This window comes from Thunnus maccoyii, chromosome 18 (genome assembly GCF_910596095.1).
Source record: "Thunnus maccoyii chromosome 18, fThuMac1.1, whole genome shotgun sequence".
Lineage (NCBI taxonomy): Eukaryota > Metazoa > Chordata > Actinopteri > Scombriformes > Scombridae > Thunnus > Thunnus maccoyii.
The window spans coordinates 15,060,498-15,086,559 of NC_056550.1; the positions used below are offsets into that span (position 1 = coordinate 15,060,498).

The following is a 26,062-nucleotide window of genomic DNA, read 5'->3' on the forward strand; positions in this document are numbered from 1 at the left end:
TTGCTGTTGCTGCCATTTTGTTTTTGGTGCTTTTGCATTTTTATACACTATTTGAGTTATGATTAAAGAGGGAGAGGGCTAAAAGCTGATGCAGGATTAGTGACAGCTCCTCAGGAAAGAAGAGAATAACAAGAAGGAGGAGGAGGAGGAGGAGGACTGGTTGGAGAGGTCATCATTAAAGAAAGGTGATGGTGGAGTAATACATCCTCATCCATTATTTGCTGCACCTTTGTGCGAGTCTGACCTGGTGGAGACCTCTTGACTAGAGGAGGGAGGAGGAGAATAAAGAGAGATGATGAATAAGGGTGGCAACATGGGGCTGCAAGAGGAGTTCCTCTGTCTCATTAAAGCTGTGGCCATCCTTTTGTTTTCTCCCTCACTTCACAATGTGTCCCCGCGGAAAGCAGGAAGAGTCTCCTCTGTCCATGCGTCACAGTTATAATGTCAGCTGCTGGGTTCCCTCATTAAACTTTACTTCATTGTTTTGAACCAAGGGGAGGAATTCATGCAGCAGTGCAGGTTTGTTTTGCCATATTTCATGTGGCTTTAGAGCTTCTGCAGTGCACCGCATGGTGGAATATCCTCAGATCAAACTGAGCGGCACTGTGCTCTGTCATTGTTTAGAAAATCTTTTATGATGCAAACATTAACAAATTTGTCAGGTGCATGTGCATAATATCTCAACCGCACAGTTGCACACATGGACAGACAAAAAACGCACGCCTACTACAGGCGTCAACTTCACAGGTGACCTTTTGTGTCTGTAGTTGTTTGGAGTTGCAGTTTGTTTGAAGCTCTAACCACCCTGAATTAAGCACTACTCCAACATCAAGGTGGTGTGGTTAGCTAGATGAAAGCAGAGGGGGTTTGCTCAGCGGGTAATACATTAAACAGGCAGGTATTCACAGCCAGAGGCGAGGTAGCTGGGGAGATGGGCAAGGTATGATGAAAGGGGGATTAGCATGGATTCATCATCTCTCTCTATCACAGGAGAGGGGCTCAGCAGGTTTGTTGGTAAAATAGCACAAAATGGCTGCAAAGCATTAGCGCCTTTGACTTGTGATGGGAAACAGTTTTTACCTCCATGAATTTTAAATAATCTGTTACAATTTTACAACAATTACTGGTGCCTATAAAAATGCATACTGTACCAAGGTGAACAGATTTATGGATTTACTGTATTTATAGAAATCATCAGCTGAAGTTTTAAATATGATGCAATGCACCACAGTGCAATCATACAAATCTTAACTGGTTTAAGAACAAGCTGGACTCAAGTTGGGATGATCTCTTAAGTCCTGAGTTCCAACCCATCGGTAAACTCCCCATTTTTTCTCCCTTTCATTTATTTCCCTTTAGCTGACATTAATTGGTAATTGGAAATGTATGTATCTACCCACAAACTAATTGCTCAGAAATGGGGGAAGCTTTCTAAAACCTAAAACTACTGACCCTTTGTTCTCACACTCTAAAGCACCACATTTGTGCACAGAACCACATTTCTGTGCTAGGGATCAGGTTTTATTACAGATAGGATTAAAGTGGTGAAAATCCCTGTATCTAAATTCAAGTGTGAACTATTGTTTACTTCAGCAGGTTTAAGCTGAAACTCAATGTCATGACACCAAAAACTTGTCCTGATTTTGTCCATAATCATGTATGGCATATCAATCTGGATATTCTTTTCACTCATCTGTGATGTGTGGCAGTTGTATTTGTCTGTTTATGTGTGTTTATTGTTGTAACAGTGTTTATGCCGCCCTCTTGGTCAGATCACTCTTGAAAAAAGAGATTTCAATCTCAATGAGACTTTTTACCTGGTTAAATAAAGGATAAATGAAAAATGAAAAAAAGGGATTTTTTTTTGTTTTTTTACAAAAAAGACTGTGAAAAAGTGTGGAAGGTATACTCTTTATTTGACTTACTAAGCCTTGTATTATCTTAAGATAAACATACAGTAGAGTTTGTCCCCCATCACTTACAGTGTAAGCACATTTGGAGGGGATCCTCTAATGGTCAGTATGAACAGCACCTGACTATTATTTTAGGAAAGACTTGTGCACTTGTCCTTTAATGTAACCATGGTTGTGTCTATTTGATGAATGGAAGCCTAATATTCACTCTCCTTACTGAGTTCTGAGGTAAATATGTGAACCCTTAGCTGCTAAACGCTCCGCTAAGCTCACCTGCTAGCTACTGACTTATAGTTTCTCAGTGGGTTTATCAGAGCTTTTTCTCAGGAAATAGCTGCCGGCTGCATATAGAACCAAAACAGTGAAGCTATGGGCCAGGAAACCAAAACAATAAGTTGACAGATGCTAAAATGCATTGTAAAGCTGAGGTGCAGAGTCAGGTGATGATTTTCTGTGGGTTTTTCACTTTGAGCAACACCTTTTACATGCATAGTCATTTGATGCATTATTAATATACAAATATTGATTATAGCTGCTTTAAGTTTTAAAAATCATCTTTTTCCACACTGTCTGACAGTATCATATACAGTATATATTCTGTAACCACTGGTTCCTCCCAGCTCTTCACTGAATAATGCTACACCAAGTGAAATATTTAGACCCAAGACTCCAAAATTCAGCTGCACATATTTTGTACCAGTGGAAATGTGCTCAACTAGAAACTGAAATACACTTCTGTGGGTTTGTAGAGCTTGGGGTTGAAGAAGTAGAAGAGAACATGTTGTGTTTTAGGACATTATGCGACCTGAAACAATACTGAACGATGCTTTCTTGCCTGAGTCACTTTAACCCACTGTCCCTGGTAAAGAACAGCTTTGAGGCGTCATCATACACAAGTATAATTTTGTCCCTCTTAAGGTTTAATTTCCACCAGCTTCAGTCCCAGTCAGAAAGAGGCCCTAGTGTGACGCTCTTGTGAATGTAATTTTGCAGGTTTAAATTGTTACGGATGTCTTTTGTTGTGTCGGTCGATGATCTGTGCGTGGAGAGACTTGATTAAGAATCAATTCTTTGTAATATTACTGCACTTTTATGTTTGTAGAAGTTAAACTCATACAGGTGCGTCACAAAAAAAAAGAACGCTGCCATCTTCCTCAGTTTTTCTGTTTTATTTCATTCATTTTTATTCCAAATCTCAAACACTTGGCCTGATTATAATAACAATACATCGTTATTGTTGAGTTCTAGTGTTGAGTAGTTGAGTATTTTAGAGAGAGTGTGCATGGAGCCAGTAGTCACTGAAACCTACACCACAGATAAAATAAGCTCAGTTGCTAATTCTGAGTTGAGACACAATGATCACAACACTGGACCTTGTCATGTGCAAAAACCAGATGAGGATGAAACAGGTCTACAGGCTGCCTTTTGAAAGGAACACAGAAAGACTCAAAGAATTGCGCTATGACTATGTGCAAGTAAGTCCTATATATTCCTGTAATTGATGCACACTATCAGCACTGTATAGACATATTACAGTATTGTAATCCCAATGTTTTGCACTTCACAATATTGACCACTCTAGGTCTATTTCTGATATTGTTATGTTGACTGTTTCAGAGAGTTCTTGATCTAGATGCAGCTGCAGTCGAGCTTGAATTGATCTTCACAGATGAGGTTGGTTTCAACCTTGCAAAAAGACGAGGAAGGGGAAGGAATGTCATCGGCCAGCGTGCCACTGTCGAAGTCCCTTGCCAGCAAGGAGGGAACATCACTACGTGCGCAGCCATTAACCACCACAGCGTCATCCATCACTGTGCCACCCTTGGCCCCTACGACACTGCCCGTCTCATCACATTCCTGGACACGCCGCACAACATTCTCATTCAACCAGACCAGATGGCCCAGAGCAGCCCAGGTATGTTGTCATCTGGGACAATGTAAGTTTTCACCGTGTTGCTCTGGTCCACAACTGGTCCACTGACCACCCATGCTTTTCAGTAGTTTATCTCCCACCATATTCTCCATTTCTCAATCAGATTGAGGAATTTTTTTCTGCCTAAAGTTGGAAGGTTTATGACTGCAATCTCCATGCTCATGTACCTCTTCTGCAAACTATGGAAGATGCATGTGCAGATATAGCTGCAGAAGCTTTTCAGGGCTGGATTTGCCATGCTAGGCGATACTTCCCCCACTGCTTGGCCAGGGAGAACATTGCCTGCAATGTTGATGAGGTGCTGTGGCCAGACCGAAACAGAAGACAGGATGCAGTCTAATTTTAGTTTTTTTTTACTGTATAAAGTATATCTTCTATTATTTGTTTTGTATGTAAAACAATTTACACACACAACTTTGTGTTTGTTGGGATGTATACAGTATTTTGGGAAAAAACAAAAACATTTTTGTTAGTATTACAGTATATTAGTGTTTTATATTTGAGTATAAAAACATTATACAAAAATATTTTACAACATACTACTGTACATACGTAATAACTGTTACACTGAACATGCAAAAGGCATAAGTCTCCTGATAAGGCATTCATAGTAGTGTTTTCCATTCATAGTAGTCTTTAACATTGAGCATACCAGTGTTCAATTGGTTCTTTGAAATATCTATTCATATGATGGTGGATGTGTGTGTGTCATTACCATTCATACAGTAGTAGTTCTTTCAGGGTCACTTATTGGATTTTATAACACAGGTGCTGCTGTTATTGTAGTCTACCCTCTTGCAAATATACTTTATGTCGCATTAGCAGTCTGTGATTTCAACATTTGAACAGCTTCTCATAATTTCTCCTCAAGGTTAAACGGAGGTACTGGAGCAATTAAAAGAGAGGGCAAACTGGCTGAGCTCAAGTAGAAAAAGCATGAATCTTAAAGTGTTTCATCTATAACCGAAGGATCTTATGATACAATATAATGCTGCAGTGAAGACTTTGCAAGAGCAAATTATTTTGCCAGGTGTGTAAATGATCATCATCATAATCCTGGAACTTTATTTGAATCCATAAATTGTTTTAGAAATCTTCCACCATTAAAGACTCGGTATCCTGCTCAGACAGAGTCTTTTTAAGTTCTTTGTTAAAGCTCTGTTGAGCAATTTTTTTATATTACAGTAACATGACACTTATTACACTGAGAATCAAGACCCAACTCTGCAGCTCTTTATAGACAAGGTTTACTGGTCCATGATAAGGAAAGTCAGCCCTAAGAGGTATCAAATCTCCTTTTTCTTTCTAAAGTCGTAAAAAAAATTAACTTACAGTCAAGCTGTTAGCACTGGACAGCGCTCCATCCTGGTCCTCCTTGATCTCAGCGCTGCTCGTGATACCATCGATCACACAGATCTCATTCAAAGTCTCAGGGATTTTATGTGGAATTAGAGGCAGAGCTCATAAACAGTTTGTATCCTAGCTTACACACAGACAGTTTTCTGTGAACATAGGAAGCTCTTATACTAGCAATGGCCTCAAAATAGCTCTAATCTGAACCAGATCCTCGACTAAATCAACAGTCACTACAGCTCAGAAAAGCTTTCTTACTTATTCTTTCATCACAGAAAAAATACTCACTTGTTGAAAACTGTTGTACCAACAATTAAACTGGAGCTACATGACCTCAGTTAATAGAGACACAGTATGGTTTAATAAACAAGCTCTCTGAATAGGCCTTTTTCACAGCAGATATATTGACTTGTCATAACAGGAAAAGCACAGGTTAATATTGTTGATAATAACATTAATGATGGCTCCGTTATATTCAAGCATCCCAGTAAGTCATGACAATGTGACAGTGAGCCAGATGCACAATACAAGGACCCTGAAAATTGCAGTTAAATGGAATATAGCCGTCATTCATTTTATTATTCAAAATTTGATGAGCCCTAATTATATGCCTTGCAGCTCGGAAGACAATTTATATTTCACACACTTGCTGTATTTCACAGTATCATACAAATATGAGTGGAAAACAGTGAAATTTGTGTAAAATAGGTTGGCACTGTGTGATTATAATTGCTTTTGTTGTCACTTATTTATTGAATGTCATTGGGTACATTTAAAAGACATCCTTTGGTGAAATATAATTGCTAACTTTAACTGATAAATGTTGTCACTTGTTAAAACTATATTTGAGACAGAAATGACCAGAAAAAGAATGTTTCTAGTGTTTGGTGAGAGCACAAACCTGCAGACTCTTGTCCTCCGTGTCGTGATTTATAGTCCCCACTTCGGATATAGACAGACACATACAGTAAATAGCCTTGATAAATGTTGCTCAGAAGACAGAAGATGCATCTTTTGTACTTTTTTAAAACACCTTCTTCTGTTTGCGCACACCAGCCAAAAGTCTGAATAAATAAATAAATAAATCTTCGCATGTACACACTCGTGTGCGCACGCACTCACAATCAGCAGCAGCCCAATCACAGCAGCAGCAGACAGGCTCATCCATCTTTATCACTGCAGCAACACACTGCTAAGACCTGCCAGTAAGCACACACACACACACACATGCAGAAACACACGCTGCCTCTGCCTTGTCATCCACCGCTATTTCTCTCTATCCTTCCATCTCTATTCAACGCCACATTTTCTACTTTTCTCTCCCTGCATCTCTCCTTGTCTGTTGCATAAACTGCACATGAGAGACAGTTACGGACTGACAGGACATTTATCAGATAGACCTACTTTATATTACAGTGAAAGTAGAGTGACCTCAGCTTATACAATGCGGTGATGTGGATTTATTGGAAGAGGCCAGTCGCAGGTTGTCTCACTGAAACAGACACACTGATCCTTTTGTTCAGCTGCTAGAGACTTGATTGTTTATGCAGGGAAATGTCAGTTAACAGTGAGCCGTATTTGGCAGGAGGTTGTCTGGATTTTTTCCTTGTGAGAGAGGTGTTAATTGGCTTGTCGTGAGCTATGTGTATTGATGATTGGTAGACTGTGAATATGAGTAAGACAGTGATTGGCTGACTGTGCCTGTGGATGTAACCAGGGGGAGTTTTAAAGATGACACACTTGTGTTACTTTAACTTCAATCAGAGGTGATTACAGGCGCATTAAATAGTGTCTTCTTGTGAGTGTTTGTTATCGTGTGCACTATGCTTCGTTTCTCACTTATCCTGACTTTGACAGACAAAGTGTCGGTTGAGTCAACTCTGCTGTCAAGACTTAATTGGGCACAAACGCACAAACATGGACACACAAACACATGCACACAAACACAGTTGAATCCCTCCTGTGCCTCTGAGCTTGTGATTATCAGCCAGATTGTTACAGTTGAGCTGGTGCTGTGGAACAACAAAGCCCTGTTTGCCACTGCATTGTGCAGCGTATCCCCCTGAAATTATAACAAAGTGTTATCACATTAACAGACCCACCTGCACAGTGTGACTACACACACATTGCAGTAAACTGGTGGACTGTCTTAAATGCTCCGCAGTGTGTTTAGGATGCTTCAAGGTCAGGTCACCATGCACATGTTGATTTTCAGTGATCATCTGTGGTTATTTGGTTAGAAAACTCACAGATGGAGTGTGTATCTCTGACGATAACACCCTGGTGTGTGGCTTATATCATTTTAATGCTGTACAGTTGGATGTGGAGGGACTCTTAGAATTTTGCAATGTCAATAGGCAGTTTTATCATCTGTCAAGAGAGATATTCTGTGCACGATCTTTATACTTATATCAAATGAATATATAATAGTTGACACTTTATTTTACAAGTCCCCAATAATTGAATTAATAATTTCCTGGAAAGAACTATGTAATTTGGTGCTAATAGTAAGAAAAATAAGAATTTCCTTGTAAGAAAAGCTCAATTTAATCAAAGGCACATATTAATCAATTACTTATTCATAGGAAACTTTATTTCTTGTATACAGAAAGTGAAAATGTGTGCTTGCCTGTTGGCAAATTTCACATTTTTGCATGTTCAGCTGACCTTGGAATAGTTTAATTGGGTGTTTAATTCTTGACAATAATAAGAAATTATACGGAAGGTATTCAACAGTTATGGACCCTTAAATCAAAGCATTACTTCAAATTATGACAATTTTTTCAAATTATTTTATTTGGAAGTATTCAGAATGCAAAATCTTTTCCAAATTCAATAGTTATGATAACTATGAACAAGGGTTATAGTTTCATTCCAGCACTTTGGGGTGTCACAGCTTTGGTAGATATTCCTTCCTTCCTGAAATAAAACTCCTCATATCCATTTATCAGCACAGAACCACCAGATCTTTCAGCGAGGCAGAACATTGAGTTGGTGCTTATTTTCTGCAACGTTGCTGAAATCAGCAAGTAATGTACTGTAACCAGATGTAGTATGTCCAAATAAAGTAAAAAAGACACTGCTGAATGTAATGTTGTTCAGATTTACCTTACTACATTTTTTCCATTCCCTCATGTGATCGACTGTCTTTCTTTTTATTTGAGTTTAAAGTGTAATTTTGCATGCAGGGGGAAAAAACACAGATCATCAGCAGTCTCAGCCTTTAGAGATACTGTTCTTTATTTCTTTAATCAAAAATATTCATATTGGTCAATACTTTTCTGCATACTTTCTCACAGCACAGTAATACATACTCTTTATATGGTCAATACATTCATTAGGAGGGAAAAATGAATAATGCAAGCCTATAATCACTCCAGTACAATCATAAAACCACAGTTTTGAAACACTGCCATGAGGAGAGGTAAAAGACTGCTCAAAAAAGGTCATTGTGTAGAAAATCACAATCTGAAAAATACCAACAAAAATGCCAGAAGCGTCATTTGTACATTCATGAATATATTGTTATAATACTGTGCTGTATGTAATTATATTCTTCATGATTTAGTATAAATACATATTTGATTTTGTACATTACAGGTCCTATGGCACAAACACTTTTTAAAGCTTCTTTCTGTCTAACACGGACATTATGTACACACGCACGCACACGCACACACACACACACACACACTGAAGAGCTAAGCAGGTAGAGAGAGACAGACAGAGAGGAAACGGAGCAGAGCAGGATGTGCAAGAGAGAAAATACAATTTTCCCCTGTGATTGATTTAGGTTTGGTTATCTTTTTAATACCTGGCTGAAGAAAATATAGATCCTGGGCATTTTTTTCCTCATAATTGGGAAGATTTCTTGGCATCACCCCCTGTCACACACACTCCCTCCCACCTGCTCCCAAGTGCCTCACGTGGGATATGAAGGGACACCTGCATGTGACACTCTTTTCACCCACCCACTCATCCCTCCACTTTGGTTTCCCAGCATGCTTGCCTCATTCCCTGGTGGCCCAGGGAATGAGGCACGCCAATGGCCCTGGTTCTCTCACAAATGTCACATTAACATGGCCGAAACACTGAAAAGGGTTACCACGTGAAATGAATGTCATGGCAACATTGATCTGGCATGAGCTCCTCAGGCTTAATGCACCAAAGCCAAAGCCTTTTTTTTATGATTTTGCTTTTTTAATCATCCCAGTCTGATCAATATAGGCAATATTGATTAGCATTAAAGCGCATATTTTAGTGCCTTTACACTAAATGAAATGTAACACCTTGCTGCTCTGTAACAGTCATGACTTTGATGGACTGGAGGTCGAGGAGCTTGCCGAGTGATTACTGGTTATCGACCCTTCGGCCATTCATCTCCATCAAATGATGCTTGATGTCCACCAGCTTCAACTCAAGGTCCCTACATGCATGGATCAATTTTCTGATGAGAAATGATGGAGCGATATGCTCAGTATGCACACGAGGCACAAAAGACTCCAAGCTAATCAGTTAACGAGTAACAAGGACACTTGTGAAATTAACTTTGAGCAGGTGCATTTGACATAAAGTGGGAGGAAAGAGGGATGAGAGGGAGCAGTACAAAGTGAAGAAGATAAAGAGCAGGTGGCAATCTGAACTCCCCCCTTCACTGCAATTTTGAAGAAAATCAATTTGTGTGGAACAAAGAAATGGGAATTGAAGGTGGAAGAGCCAGTTATGGCTTGAGTCCACAATTGAACTGAAACAGGGTAGTTTGGAAGTTGGAGAATCAGGTTTACACCAATAAAGTAATCTCTGATGGAAATAGAAATTGGAAAGACTATCATGTAAGCCAACAGTTTGAATTTGTGCACATACAGCACAAATAAATGTTGTTAATGTACCTTTGACCCCGGCTGGTTCTGATAACTTGTTACTCACCAGATACATTGCTGAGAGTGGATGGTTTGTGCACAACTTTACCTACTTACAAGCAGTCTTAAAGGGTCACAGCTCTTGTAGAATGAGATTTAATAGTGAGTTTTAATAGTGTTTCTCAAATTGCTCATGTGCTTTTAAAATGTTAATCGCTATTTATCTTTTCATCTCACCTTTCATATATTTTTAGAAATAATGGTGAAGTATTTTTCAATAGTACATACGTCACACTAAAAAGGCACATTTTGACTTCTCTATACTAATTACTTTTCCTGTTTATGGACCAAATATTGCATCATCTACATCCATCATTGGACACTCCTTTCCTTTCAAACAGTGCAGGAATTTAATCAGTCTAAAAACCTTATGACCCAATATACTACTGCCGCGTTTACATCATATGGGACGGAGAGTTAGAGGAACTGGCCACATGAGATTTAAAAATACTGTGAATTGACAATAAAGCAATTAATTAATTAATTTTGGGTATAATTCTAAATGGACATTGGCTGACATGAGGCATCCATTTTTGCTTTTGTTTTCAGGCATTTCTGCATTATTTGGCACCAAGTTGAAGCTTTCAGAAAAATCCATGTTTCCAAGTCATATTTACAACTTGGAAGTCGACATTAATACAAATTACAAGTCTGTAACTGGTAATTACGGTAAGTCTGATAAGTCATGAAGGTTGCACAAACTCATCAGTCATATACAGTATCAGTCTAAAGTTTGGACACCCCTTCCAATTCACTTGAATAAGAAAGTGTGTCCAAACTTTTGGCTGATACTGTATGTGTGAATATCTTGTTTGCTGCTGTCTTTAATTATTTTTCTTCCATACAAATGTGCATTGCAACACAAGCCATCTGGCAGTGGTTAAACATCTTCCCAAGTGAAACCAAGTATCAATCCACCCACTGTATGTAAATCAGAACAAATATAAACATATGGAAATGTCTTTAATAATCCACTGCATTTTAAAAACTATATTATGAAACTGGTAAGTTGTTTAAACTGGCTGATAACTGTTGCTATTTGCCTTAAAGGACTCTATTGTAAAGCTGTGTCTTGCCATGCCCTCATATCTCAGCAGTGACGTTAAATGTTATTATAACTGACATGAATAATGGCCAAAACTATGAACCCCTTGCCCTGATTTTCAGCTACAGCCAGTTTTTGTTTTATTAGTTGCTGAGGTGAAAGAAAGAAACGACATACACACACACACAGTCCCCCATCCCCAAACAGTGTCAGACGTTTGAGTGCCGAACAAGAGTTTTGGAGGGCATGACTTTATCAGCTATGACAGACGCACCAAACATTCATCAGATTTAAAGCCTTATCCATTTAAAAAAAGAAAGGCCTGATGTGTCTGATTCCTCCAGGCAGGTAATAGAAATAGAATAGAAATCTGCCCTTTGGCACAGCTCCATTCTTTTTTTTAAGTTTAGTTTTGGGCAGGAAATACAGGGGGAGAAGGAGGGGTATGGCATACAACAAGGGTCCCCTGGCCAGGAGTCACACCATGGACAATGTGGTATGCGCCTTAGCCATGAGGCCACCAGGGCGCCCTGCCACGGCTCCATTCTTGCTGGATATGAACACTGCTAATGCCCCAAGGTGTCTGCAGAATGGATGTGCATTGATCTCGATGTGCTCTTTCAGTTGGCAATACAGCGCAAGGTGTGTGTGTATGTTCACATTTATGGTTTGTTACCGGGCAGAACTCAGGCAGCACTATTGATGTACGTGACTGTGTTTCGGTGTAAAATGTTACTGAACTGCCATCAGCCAGCAGCAGAATGAACAGAGCTGATATGTGTCACTGTGGCTGTGAGACCAAATTCACTGCTGCATCATAGGACAGAAAACCTTGGATGAAAAGCAGATATTCTGTCCTCTCTCTCTGTCTGTCTCTCTCTCTTTCTCAGTCTCAGACAGCAAAAGGATTACATTCATTATATTCATCCAGATAATGGCTAACAGTAAATCATCAGGGTCCATTAATAGTTAATAGAGGACTATCTACTAATAGCAGAAATTTCCTCTTCCTAATATTGGAAATGTGATTACTAGATTAATGACACCTTGGAGCCCACCAACCCCAAGTCATATTTTTTGTCTCATATTTGTATGAAGCTATAATAACAGTCAAGTCTACCATTAATACATATTTAACCAACAATAAGCAGAGTGCCTACTCATCCTACAACAATCTGTGAGCTTGGATGTGGGATAACTTGCTCTTCCATAGCATGTGCCGACTCGTAAGTGACCTGCACTGCTAGGATGAACTCAGCACACACACAAGGAAAGTCAGTGAGGGCTGTTCATTTTTTTTAATAAAAGCCCAAATTAGCATGCCTTTGAGACTCCTCTGCATATTAAACTGGAAACGACAGCGTTGTTTTACATTGCTTGAGAGACAGTCAGTACTGTGGGCAGTGGACACACCATCAGTGGCTCTGCCTGAGTGAATCACCCCTCGAGGTGAGATGTTTCGTGCCCAGACTCTGACTGGATCTTTCTGGAAATGACTCCCAGTGGACAAAGGCGCAGCTGTTCAAAGTTCCTCACTGTTGGCAGCAATGCACAACAGAGAGCGTCCATTAATGAACCAATATCACCAGGCATTTGATGCTTCAACGAGGATACATCTAGTTGTCACTTTAGACGTTAGCACTGTTACAAATGGTGGCTCATAAACGTCAGTGATAGATGGTGGTGATATGTCTTTATCAGTCTGTGATTTCAGGCAATAAAACAGTCTGGAGTCGCTCACTCAAGCAGCAGTCACTTACAGTACCAATTTTTTTTTTGCATGGTGGAAACAATCAACATCTATTTGATGCTGGTCGCTGCTTTGTGATTACTTTATTGAACATGAGCGGCCTTGCCATTTTCTGCCAAGCACGCATCTGTTGTTTGCTTTTCCACCTTGCTAACCCTACCACTGTGTTATCGCTCAAAGCTAGCTAAACTGTCACCTCTGTTCCCACCGGGCGTGTTGACATTTTCAAGCCTCAGAGAGTCCCATGCGGGCAAAGCTGGTCGCCAAGGAGACAAAGCCCCGACATGTTCCCCAACGATTGAGGGTGGGGGCAGCTGCTGGTGGCTGAGGACTCAAGAGGAAATACAGATAGGCTTTCCGTTTTTGTCATACTGGTACACCAACATCTTGATGCAGTGGGAGTTGGCTGGTGAGATCCAGGGACTGCTTGTGATAGAGAAATTGTGGCTGGCGTAGAACGGTGGCGGCTGCTTCCGGCAGTGGACCAGCGCTCGCAGCACATTAGCCGCCATGCCCCTGAAGCGCTTGCTGATGAAACAGTAGAGAAAGAAGTTGACACCGGTGTTGAGCAATGCTAGCATGTTCGCCAAGTCGGTGAGCATGTGGAGCAGTCGGCCAGCACCTTGTGAGGCTGGAGGAGGGGAGTAAAAGTGGTAGAGGATCATGAGGGTGCGCGGGGCCCACAAGACAGCGAAAATGGAGGTGATGGCGAGGAGAATGGCGGTGGTCTTGCCAGTAGAGTAGCCACGCAGACGGAAACAGCTGCGGCGTCTGCGTAGCTTGCGCACGATTACAGCATTGAGGGAGAAGAAGACGGTGCAGGGGAGGAGGTAGACAGTGGCACAATGGGCCCACACCAGGACATGTTGAGCCACAGTTCTTCTGTTGCCCTCTCCTCCGCCGCCGCTGCCCACCCCGGGCAGGCTGTGCCACAGCTCAGGCCACCAGTAATACGGGGCTGCAGAGAGAAGACACCCAATGTACACGGCAAATATCACCTTTCGTGTGCGTGCTGGATAGGAGACTGTGTGGTAGCGCAGCGGGTGGCAAACAGCAATGTAACGGTCAATGGTGAGAGGCACAGTGATCCAGATGGAGGTGTGGATGGAGGAGAACTCCAGAACCTGCACTGCATTGTTTATTGATGGCGGCAGCGGCGTGGCCAAAATAAAATCCTCCAGTATGAAGTCAACAAAAACAATGAGGAGCAGGACGAGGATGTCGGCAGCCGCCAGTGCCAGGAGATAGTTGTAGGAGGACTTCTGACGACGCAGCACCAGCTGGGACAGGATGACCACTGTCAGGATGTTGGCTAGGGGGAGGAAGGATGTGTGAAGATGATTGAAAGTAGATAGGTCAGGGAAATGATGGGGAGGGAGAAAGTATGATGAGATTGGAAAAGGAATGGGTGTAGGTCAGGGCAAGGAAGGAAACAGAGAGATTGAGTGTTAGTGGGCAGGTAATTGAAAAGGGGCAACACTCATCCTGCCAACAACAAACTAGAAAAAGAAAATAAATAGAGATGCAGTCGATAGCAACAGAGATGTAGCGGACAGGTACGGCAGGTGGTAGCACAAACACAACACGATAAACAAACAAATTGTGTGGAAATTGTTCAGCACCATCAACAACATATCTATACCAAAACAAATTTAAGAGCAGCTTGGATGCAACTTCTGCCCCCTGCAATATTTCCTTTCAGTTTCAGCCCACTATATGCAAAAAAATATCCTAATCCATTACTGTCCGCAGTCAGTATTTACCATGTTCAACCAGCTCTCCTTCTCTATAATCCTTCCCCTGTTTATTTCTCCCTTTTCTTTTTCCCTTCATCTACACCTGCTGTGTAATTTCTGCAGCACCTGCCTCTGCCTTTGGCCAAATTGTTATCTCTAATAAAGAGTAAAGCCACAACAAAAACAGGGGGCCAACATGCAGCATCACAGCCTTGGCAATCTGCTGAGTTCACTACTACCCACCACCCTGCCGCCGGCAATTTAGCTCCTAAAACAAACCACAAGGACACCCCATCTCTTCCTGTCTGTCACTCATTTTCAATCTTTACTCCACACCTCCAACATATACTGTTACACCTTCTCTTCCATGTTGCCAAATGAAATGTTTCCCCATCTGTCTCACCTCCTTCCATCTTTCACATGACAGGTAAATAGCCCATATGGAGGACATGAGGAGTACAATGCTACTCTCTCATTGTTTTCTAAAAAGAATGTGGACACAAAGGCCTGGATGTAATTTATCCCACTGCTGCGTTTACCAAATCATGACCTCTGTGTGCCTGCATCAGACAGCAGGAGCACAGCTTCTGTCTCTCACGTGGAACTGCAGTTGGCAATTGAATTGAACAGCTTTATTACACATCTTTTTTTCTTTATTGTCCTATTCTGTTTCCTATAGTCCCTCTTTATTCCCAGGTTGTTCCCCTAATCTTCTATCTAACGACATTTGAGTGCACAGCTTGTGGACATGTGCAAAGCTTTCCCAAATTATTCCCAATTACTGTGATGTAGAAGCTTGAGCAAAATAATAAAATCTGTCTAACTAGTCCTTGTCAGTACAAAGAGTTCTTAAGGGGTAAAAATATTTACAAGGATACTGTATATTTTTTCTGTCACATGCTCATAAATGCTAACCATTGGATTATCTAAAAAATAATTTGTCACCAAGTTTATAATGAGATTGTGTTTTCAAATTCAACTCAAGGTCCACATACTTGCTTTCTCAGAGTTTTCAATTGCAACTCACGTGGCATTGGATGTACTTCCTTGATCTTTATTATCTCTGACTTACAATCCACAAGTAACACTTAGGTCATATGATGGCATTTGAGCCAGTTCCATTCACTGATAAAGACCATAAAATGCAGGTGAAAGCTCAGTATACAAACATTTACGATGTAGGCCTATCTAATGACTATTTGTATGTGAAAGGCGATTTTCCAGCCTGCAACTTTACTTGTCTTGTTTCAATCTTCCACTTTTATCACCTTGTTTTTTGGGGGGTTTTTTGTGGCAGGCTGAGAGAAGGAGTTTTGAATTTGGATCGGGTGGACACAAATACAACTACACATGAATGCCAATGTCACTCTGTATCTGTTGGATGTGAAAATAGGCAACTGTTTGCTAATGCATTTGCCATATCAACTTAAATGTTGGTAATATGTTGAGTTTAAAACTTGTTTCTGCTGTGACCAAGTACGGTAATTTGTGAAAAGTTGATGTTGACATATTTTTTGACATATTTTTGTGACTGTGTGATGTTACATAAGAGTAATCGTGAAAAGCCTCTTATATTTGTGTCTTGCAGAAGAGACAAGCATATTTGACATGGAAGTGTAAAATTTAAAGGCATTATAAGAGGAAATCAGTATTTTCCCAATGGATCCAAAGATTCCCATTTCATATTGTACTGGTGTAATTGTATCTACCCTTTACTGCTTTCAATCCATTTCATGTAGGGAAACTTGCTAGTGCAGCATGAAGCCATCTCCAATCTGTTTTCTCAGACGAAGATTCCTCTGACATTGATCTGCATCACGGCATTACTGAGACATCAATGCACTTAGCAGCCGTGATTGTCCATATAGCATATGTGTGTATCTGTGTGTCTGTGTGTGTGTGTGTGTGTGTGTGTGTAGGGGGGGTGACTGTTCTGTGGTCCTGTCCCAGTCTTCGGTAATAGATCTGGGATTGGATTAAATATGGCAGCTTGGAGTCTGGTACATCACACTTCACAGCCTCAGCCACTATCAGCTGATTACAAATTACAAAGCCGGCTCCAGATAATGACTAAAGATGTCCTTGCCAGACTGGAGGATGTGCAGCGGAACACACTCACATTAACACATGTCTGCGCACGCACACACGCCAGCGAACACACAGATCATTAGTGATGCGCCAATTCATTAACATAGGAACTATCAATAACCATAAATGGGATGTCAAAGAAGCTTACAAGACTCAACAAGCCAATATGTGTAGGGCCACTGGATTGCACTACACCCCCATCACCCCCATCACCCCCCAGCCCAGCTGCTTGTACACCACACTAGCCTCTGCACAGACAAGTTAAATTGCTTTCATCTTGAATCCTTGTTGAGTGTGATATTGATTCTTTGTTTTCATCTGCTGGTCATTCACTTTCTGCCTGTTTCTTCTTCTTCTAGTTGTATATCTCTAGAGATATCAATCAATCCAGAGTGCAATTTCAATAAAATTACAGGTTTACCTTAGACTCAAGGATATGGAGTTTCAGGATTGGGATGATGAGGTTTATAATAAGGCTCACAGCAATCACTACAAGTTGTTTGAGACTGCTTTTGTTTTTGAATTTTTTTTTCCACCTAGGCCTGTGTACAGAGCAAATGACAGGAGATCAATGACAAGTATCACTATATATCAGTTGATCCTAGCTTTGGTTTAACAATACAATAAGTGTAAACACTGTTAAATTTGAAAAAGTATTACTACTATGTATTACTAATATTAAAAATACCAATAAATTTACTAATGAAATAATAATGGCTACTTTTAAGTGACTATTAAATTCTTACCAGAGTGTTGGTTCAGTTTTATATTTGTTTATTTATTCATTTACTTACATTTTTCTTATTTATTGTATTGACCAGTATGTAACCATGCCCATAAACTTCCTTGAGGGGTCTAAAAACTCTGGTCAGATATATTTAACCTCTTCAGTCCTCTAAAACAAACAAAAAACAATCTGAGATGTGAGAAGAATCGCATTTTGGTTGAACTGGTCATAACCTGTTGACATCTGCAACCTGTGACAAGGGGTCTCAAGTAAAAGACATGTAAACTTAGGTGTGAAAAAGGGGTCACATGCCAAAAAAGGGTTGAGAAACACTGAATAAATGGCTTACAGACAGTCTGAGTAGCTGCTCATTTGTTAAGCTACTATATTTTTCTGGTCTTGGCTTTTTGCTCATTTCATTTCAACAACCTCCTTTTGTCCTTGTCTGCTCATACTGACTCTTGTTTCCCATACAGCTGCCCCTCACAGCTGTCAGTGTGTATTGTATGTACACCTGCAACCTCTCACCTGATTTATCCAAGAGGAGGGACGTTATCAGCACTTTTTTGTTTGAGGCAAAGTTTCCTGTTAAGCCTTGAGCTGCTCAAAAAAAAAATTCCTGATGGGGAACCATTACAAATCCAGTACAATAGACCTCACCTTTAATCCATCACCTTGCTTTCTCTATTGCACCTCTGCCCATTAACTCTCTTGCTTTGTTTCTTCCTGTCCACATGCTGCTAAACAGAGAGGAGTGACATGGAATAGAAACAGTGAGGTGTTTACTGTCACCGGCTCGGTATTATTCTGTTTGGGCTCCCCAGTGAGATGCGGCCTTCTACAGACAAACAAAAGGGATCCACGGCGAGCTTGACATTTCCATTTAGTTCTAGCCAGCTTGCATTCATTCCATTCATTTCAATTGACTCCTGCTCTTTATGTTGTCTCTGGTGCCGGGGGGCGGGGGGCTGGAGCCGGATGGATCTGCTCGGCATTCTGGGGGTATGAGGTGGCACATGCAGGGCTCATCTCAGCAGGGACGGGGACAGGCGACGAGCTGGAGAGATGCACGCTCATGCAGACACACAGAGCAGAGACATGAGGAAGACACATACACAGACACACACACACACAACCACACACACACAGCTGTCCATGCATGCATACAAAGACATCTGGATATCACGCCTGGACTCACAGACATTCAGGCGGACACACACTCCGACACGCATGTACACATGCAAAATTTCCCCATCTTTTCCATTTTTTTTTCTTTGCAGGGAATAATAAGTGAGCAGAGGGCTCGTCTCCAGCTGAGAGAGGATTAGAATGACCTGTAGGACAGATAATGGGCTGCTGTGTGTGTTTGTCTGTCTCCATTTGCTTGTGTCTTTGTGTGTGTGTGTGTGTGTGTGTGTAAATGTTTGCATGGGTGACCCCTTCTGTCTATTTGTGTGGGAGTGCTTTTGTGTCTCCACTCCCCCCGCTGCTCCTCTAATATAACGAGAGACAGGACCATTGACGTTGTTTAGCGGGAAAAGAGAAGGCACAGCGTGCTCCCTGAGGTGTGTAACGAGGCTGACTCATCCCACCACTAAAGGGACGTGTTCAGACGGGCTGTCGACAAACGACGCTGCGCAGCTTAACCCCTCCAAACCAGTGGCAAAACATTCTGCCACCCCCCCCCCCCCCTCAAACTAGTCATCATGGTTTCTCATGGGCCTCATATAACATAGACAGAACACTGGAAGTTAAAATTATATCCTCTCTTCCAAAAAAAGAAAAGAAAAAAGAATGAAAGCAAGCAATTAAGGATTTTTTTTTTGTCATTTGGAGGAAATTGAGGTTGAGCTTTGACGGCTTATCCGGAGGCTAATAAGACTAGAGGAGGAAACGAGTGGTAAAGAGAGGGATGAGGAAATACACAGAGGGCGAAGGAAAGTGTGGTCTGAGGAAGGTCACAGAGAGTTAAAAAGAGAGCAGGTGATTGAGCGGGAAGGGAATGGAGGAGAGGATTAGACAGCAAGACAGAATGAGACAGAGAGAGAGGGGTATAGAGGAGAGCAGCGAAGCGGTGGGAGGAAAGGAAGAGGCGAGAGACAGGGAGGGGGTGAATATCAAAGCTTGCTTCAAAGGTCACGGGCACTTTGTTCCTGATGACAACCATTTCCCTTTTGTCTTCTGTAAGTGTCAGACCGGACATAAAGCAGGGCGATTCCTTAATTCCCCTGAACAAAAGCCAGGAGCAGATCCCAGCTACAAAGCCACATAGTGTGTATATATACATATAAAAAAAAAAGCATACATTGAAGATGAGAATGTGACAAGTTTTCAAGCCTGAATTCTGTTCAAAGAAGAGAAACACTGATGTAGTTTTTATCACAATTTATTTACACTGAAACAAAGGCTTGTAATGTGACGCAAATGTGATAATCTCACACATTTCATTGTGAAGGTAAGATTCATCTGTGATGTGAGAGTTAATGGAGAAGGGAAGAAGACAGAGAGAGAGAGAGAGAGAGAGAGAGAGAAGAAAAAGGAAAATCCCAAGACAGAAAAAAAGAGCAAGCATGAGAAAAGAGATAGAAATTGAAACAGGATATTTAAGTTTAATGGGATATTAAGAGACAGAAGCCCTGGTTGCTGCTGGTGATATTGATGCTACTGCAGTGCTCTGCTGCCTGGTCACCACACTGCCTCTGCTCACCTCCACAGCCATTTATTGTACAGACAGGCCACAGTGAGTCAAAGTTTGGTGGAGATGATTGTCCTTACATCGAGGCTAACCCGACTGCCAGCGATGTGGCATTGTCGACTGACAAACCCTGCTTATCATCTTTAATGGATGCATAAACAACACTCACAAATATAATGTGCCCTTGGATCTCCTCCAAATAGGTTTTATGAGGTTCCAACTTAAAAAAAAAAAAAAGCATGAAAGGTGAAAGTTAGCTGGAGTGAGATAGAGAAGGAGAGAAATTAAATACAGAGAGAAGAGCATAAAGAAGGGTAAATGGATGGAAAGATGAAACATTAAAACCAGATCACAGCGCTGTATTTATCGTCAGATTGATGCATTGCTCAGAGCTGATTGAGTCTGCAATGCTTTTAGCAGCAGTGACAGCTTTTTGTTGTCAACTGGTCAAACAAAGTCAGCTCTGTCACTGTATCAACGCCATCTCTGATTTATTGCCTCGACCAACCCCACCATCCCCACCCCCATCCCTTTTCATCTTGCCCCCTCTGTCCTCCCGCGCCCTCTCTGGCTCATCTCCCCCATGACAAGCTGACATGCTCATCATTTCTCTCCCTGCCTCCCTCCCTCCTTCACATTTCCCCAACTGCAGACTGGAAACAAACCAGAGCTAAAAACCTCAACCACCCTCTGTTTGATTTCACTGAATATTCACTATCCTTTCCACACTCTGTCCCTGCTTCCATCAGAGCATCAACAAAAACCTTCACATCCTCTCCTTTTCAGTCAGTTTACACCCCCTAATCTCACACTTCAGTTTCAGTGTGATAGCATCTATTAACAGGCTCCCATCCCACCATAGATGCCCCTCTCGCTGGTGCAGATTGACAGATGAATAGTCCAAACTGAAAATCGATGGAACCCATCTCTTCATTAAGTAGCAGTTGACACCTGGCCTACACTGCGGCGTGGAACGGGGGGTTGTTAACGCCAAACATCCCCAACCTTTTCCCCCTCGGGTGTGTGGATAAGTGGGAGTCGGAGGAGATGTTTCCCAACTCGCACGTGTGCCAGTCACACAAGCTGACTGTTAAGCAGCCGCACAAACTGCTTCAAGGAAGAGGGAAGGGACACACCAACACACTGCACACATGTGTTTGTGTGTACATGTGCAGGAGACGCATTTATGCGCACATGTCTCCGCCCCTTATTTGACCACTTGTTCATGTGGTCGGTGTTCCACACTCGATTCACATGATGGCACCTGATGATGACATTTGCTGATGAAGACCATGAGATTTAGTTGAAAGCCCTGAGTGACTATTATTTCGTTGTGTATTAAGTTTCTGAGGTCAAGAATAAACTGATGTTTAAAGGGGACATATGATGCACATTTCAAGGTCTATATTTATATTCTGGAGCTTTACTGGTATATCTTTGTATAATTTACAGTTAAAAAAACCTCCTTATTTATCTTCTCAAATACATCTGTACATGATCGATCCTGAATCTGATCCGCAATATGCGAGTGGACAACATGAACAACTGATGGAACAACCTTAGCAACAAAGGCTATGGAGCGGACGGCCGTTTGTGGGCATGCGCGACTGATCTGGTGTCAGTTCGATGGTGAAGTAGACGTAACATTGCAAACGAAACGTTCACAGGAGGCTGAAGTTTGGGCTTTTGACTTGCGGGGAGCATTTTTACATACGTTCACCTCAAGTTTCGGAATTTTGACCATGTTTAACATAGACATCCAACATCATAGTAGTATAAAAATAACAGAAAATTAGGAAAATCATGATATTGCCCCTTTAAATGTGCACCATCTTTGAGTTGCAGTAACTGAAAATAACTAAGTACATTTACTCATAAAGTGTTCATACTGTAAGTTTGTTGTATTTTACCTGAGTGTTCTCCTTTTATGCTATTTTATACTATCAGCTACATTTCAGAGGCAGTAATTGTCAATTTTACTCCCCTACCTTTATTTAATAACTGATGAAATGTTTGGTTTAAAATATGTAAGTAAATGATTTGAATTCTTCTTCTGCTATTGTTGAGCAGTGATATTGAACTGACCACCTTAAAACTCTCAACGCCACATTAATGCTAATGGTGTCTAATAATTCAACGTAGCACTTGGCAGAGCAAGCAAGCAGAGCAATTAGGCTTTGGTCGAACGTGTGAAGGCAGTGTTGATTTAGCAATATAATTAAAAAGTTTTTATTATGTTAAAGAAAACATGATGAAGAAAGCCAACATTATGCAAGTTTTGGTGAAACTGGCTTTTCTAGCACCCAGCTAATGAATTCATAATTACATATGAATAATTATCAAATAGTAAACAGACTTTGATTTAATTCTTCCAGTGCCCTTGTGCTGTGCTGCACTATCTCAGACTGCACACGTTTTCTGTTAACAGATGTTTGCGTTCATTCAAATAGGCGATATTCAGGCATCAACAGCAAACTGGCTTCTGTTTGAAGACTGAGCAGCTTCAACAAATCACACTGGGGGACTAAAAAGTAGGTACGCAGGTAAAAAGTCTGCAAACGTAAAAAAATGATTGTGTAGACAAATGTTCAACTCAAGCCATATATTCAGACCATGTACACTTACAGTTATGTCAGCTGAAGGAGGATTTCTCAACATACTATACAGTTTGTGTCCCAGCAGTGCGTGCCTTGGGACATACTGTACTCTACAAAGAGCTCTGTAATCCCAGCATGTCAAAGACTGTTTCAAACCCGGACTCCTTCATTGTGCTGTTTGCTATGCTAGCACACGTCTGTTCTGTCTCAAGCAGTGTGGTGTAGTGAGCAGAGACGGAGTAAGAGAGAGAAAGAGAGAGAGAGAGAGAGAGCGCGAGTTAGCGATTAATTAAAAAGGTGGCAATTCGTCTCAGCTCTGTCGTCTGTAGCTCCCCCACTCAGGGCTCAGAGGTGCTACTTCACTGGCTCTGCTGTTATTAATCTCTCTCTCCCTATTACTGCTCTGATCTCTCTCTTAACTCCACTCTTCTTCTTCTTCTTCTTCTTCTTCTTCTTCTTCTTCTGGGTGTCCTTGTCTGCCCTAAACTCCAGTCTCTCCCTGTTAATCCCCTCCTTTTTGTGTGTGTGTGTGGAGCTGTCTGTTCATCATTTCCCTAGGTCAAACAGTAATCATTTCCCGCCACTTGACTTGCGTAATCCCTTTTCTCATCACCTTGCTTCATCTCGCCGTTCACCTTTAAACCTGCGCTCTTGATGTGACCCCTCTCTGTCTGCAGCATAAAGGTCAAGTCTACGAGAAACGCACACAGACAATGACGACGTCTGTGTGAAACCCCGTTGCTGTTATTCTGATGAAACATCACTTGGTAATCAAGGTAACAGCCTCCAATCCATCGAGAGTGTTAAATACGTGCGGGTCCGTATAGGTCACACTGCTACTACTCACACATGCCGAGCTCATGAAACATTCATGATTCAGCTTGAGTGGAACGAGCTGTGTCATAATGATTAAATAAGTCGAACTCACTGCTGCAAAGTATCAGCCCACTGCACTCAACTCTGCCATTAATTCAGACAACTATTGTAGGATTGCATTACACTCTCAGGTTATTGTTACCCTGTGATTAAACAAACTGCCTCAATCACATTTGCAGGGACGACTCAGCAGTAGAATCAAATAAAACTACGGCCGCGCAGAAGGGACTATAAATGACAGCAGGGAGAATTGCTTGCGCAAGACTTGATTTGCCATCCGGGAGAAATAATTAAGCAAGATGTGATCAGAAAGGAAGACTTTACCTTTACAAGACAGCAAATCTGTGGAGCAACTGCAGTCTTGGCATACAAAACGGCATTTTCACTTTGCATTGCAGATTTGTTTTGAACTTGAACAGCTTACGTTGGTGATAACATCTCACTCCCAATCTCTATCAAAGAAAAGGGGTGCAGAGCTTAAGATTTGTTGATCTGAAGTATTTAGATTAAGACAATACATGTCACAGATTGTAGTCATGAAGGCAATATACTATGTGGCCTTTTCATGTCATTTCAAACTTCAAATATTTAGTAAAATTGGGGTTAAATGATAAAACCCTTTATGCTGTTGGACCACAGAATAGGATCAACAATGTGTGATGGGCTGAATCAGAGAGGATATGACTGTCCACAGGGCTTTTAACATCTGAACCCCAATCTCTGATTAGGCATCAGCACTTTCCTCTTTCATCTGACCTCCACATTTTCTGTCTGTGTCTCCCTCCTGTCTCTGTCTGTCTATCTGTCTTTCTCTCTTTCTCTCTCTCTCTCTCACACACACACACACACACACACACACACACACACACACACCACTTTGCCTCCCTGTGTGAGACTAGGTCAGCTCTCATAGATCACACAGCGGGACGGAGGCAGTAAATGGGTCTGACAATGACTGTGAACGGACTAATCAGTCAACGGTAAAGACACAACAAGGAAGCATCATTAATACAGGTCATCAAGCAGAGCCACGTAACACACACTTGTCCCCGAGGTCAAACATGAGTCATTACTCACATAATCTGTCATACACACCTGCAGCTATACCAACTCCGGATTGACCAAAAAAAAGGTGCAGTTGAGATGAAAGAAAACCTTACAAGTCTCTGCATTTTCTTATTTTTCTATGGAATATTTTGAAAAGAATCAGGGTAAATGATGCTCTGCACATACAACTGCTTTTATTTATATGGTGCTTGAATATTTCTAAGAGACAAACAAATTCCGAACACAAGCACGGACAAATACATACAAATACGCATGCACATGTGATTGCCACAAGGTCAGACTGACAAATCAAACAGCGTGTGTGCAAAGAGTGACACTATACATGACACACAGTCACTCAAACCTGCAGACAAGTTCACAACAAATCAAGATGCAAAGCACAACTTCTGCAACCCACTGAAGCAGGGTTAATCAAAGATATGAGTATGACATGCACGTGATTGAACGCAAACACACATAAAACCCACTCTCACGTGCACATCTCTTACCCGGCAGGCCGAGGCAGAGCAGAATGCTGTAGTAGATGACAGGCAGTGGTCCGAGGGGGCACCCCTGGGCAACCTCAGAGGGATGCTGCCCTGGGCTCCAGGTGCTCCCATTTGGGGAGAAAACAGGAAAGATGTGGCTGTGCTCCATGGCCTCTTCTTCGTCCTCTTCCTCAGCTGCGCTCAGTGTCAAGAAGCCTGACAATGCGAGCAAACTGCCTGGTAGCCGGTTTGGGAGAGAGGGTGCTCTGTCCTTGGGTGCCAATCAGGCAGGAGTGTGTGTACGCGTGCGTTTGCGTGAAACGGCAAGGTTGAGTGTGTGAGAAGGAGGGAGGAATGGAGAGAGATGGAGGAGAGGGTGAGAGGGAGACAGCAGACGGGGAGATGCGAGAGATGATGTGTGTTAGTAGGTGATGGAGAGGAAGGAGGCGATAGGAGCGGAGAGGGAGGCGCGAAGAGGTGAGTATGAAGGTAGAAGTGGAGAGGGGAGGATGCTGCCTGAGTGTGTGAGGGAGCGAGGGGGAATGAGAGCGAGTTGAGAGCGCAGCGGGAGGAGGAAGAGGAGGAGGAGGAGGGGGAGGAAAGAGGAGGAGAGAGGAAGGTAGATGGAGAGCAAGGGCAAGTAAGGGAGAGAGGAGGCGGGAAGAAGGAGGATGAGGGAAGGTGGAAGGATGATCAGAGAGAGAAAGAGGTGAAGTGAGCGGAGTGTCTGGGTAACGTGCTCTTATTTGTGGGCAGTGAAGACACAATAAAACTGATGGAGGGACAGATGTGACAGATGAGAAAGGATAAACGGAGGGTTAAGTTATCTCTTTATAGTCCAGTATCTTCTGCAAAGGCTTGAGCGCATCATTCAGCAGCATGACATTTGCTTTTG

General features: G+C 41.8%; 1 protein-coding gene across 1 annotated transcript; it reads right to left on the minus strand.

Moving 5' to 3' along the window:
• Positions 1-12,003: 12,003 nt before the first annotated feature.
• On the minus strand, positions 12,004-25,427 carry gpr139 (G protein-coupled receptor 139). The gene is made up of 3 exons (XM_042392799.1): positions 25,189-25,427; positions 20,847-20,849; positions 12,004-14,225 (listed from the first exon to the last, which is right to left on the minus strand). The coding sequence occupies exons 1-3, from the start codon at positions 25,334-25,336 to the stop codon at positions 13,246-13,248; spliced, it is 1,131 nt and encodes a 376-aa protein (XP_042248733.1). The 5' UTR covers positions 25,337-25,427; the 3' UTR covers positions 12,004-13,245.
• Between the last annotated feature and the right edge of the window lie 635 nt (positions 25,428-26,062).

What these genes read in the sequence shown, in the direction of transcription:
- gpr139 (XM_042392799.1), bottom strand. Translation starts at nt 25,336, where the DNA reads ATGGAGCACAGCCACATCTTTCCTGTTTTCTCCCCAAATGGGAGCACC.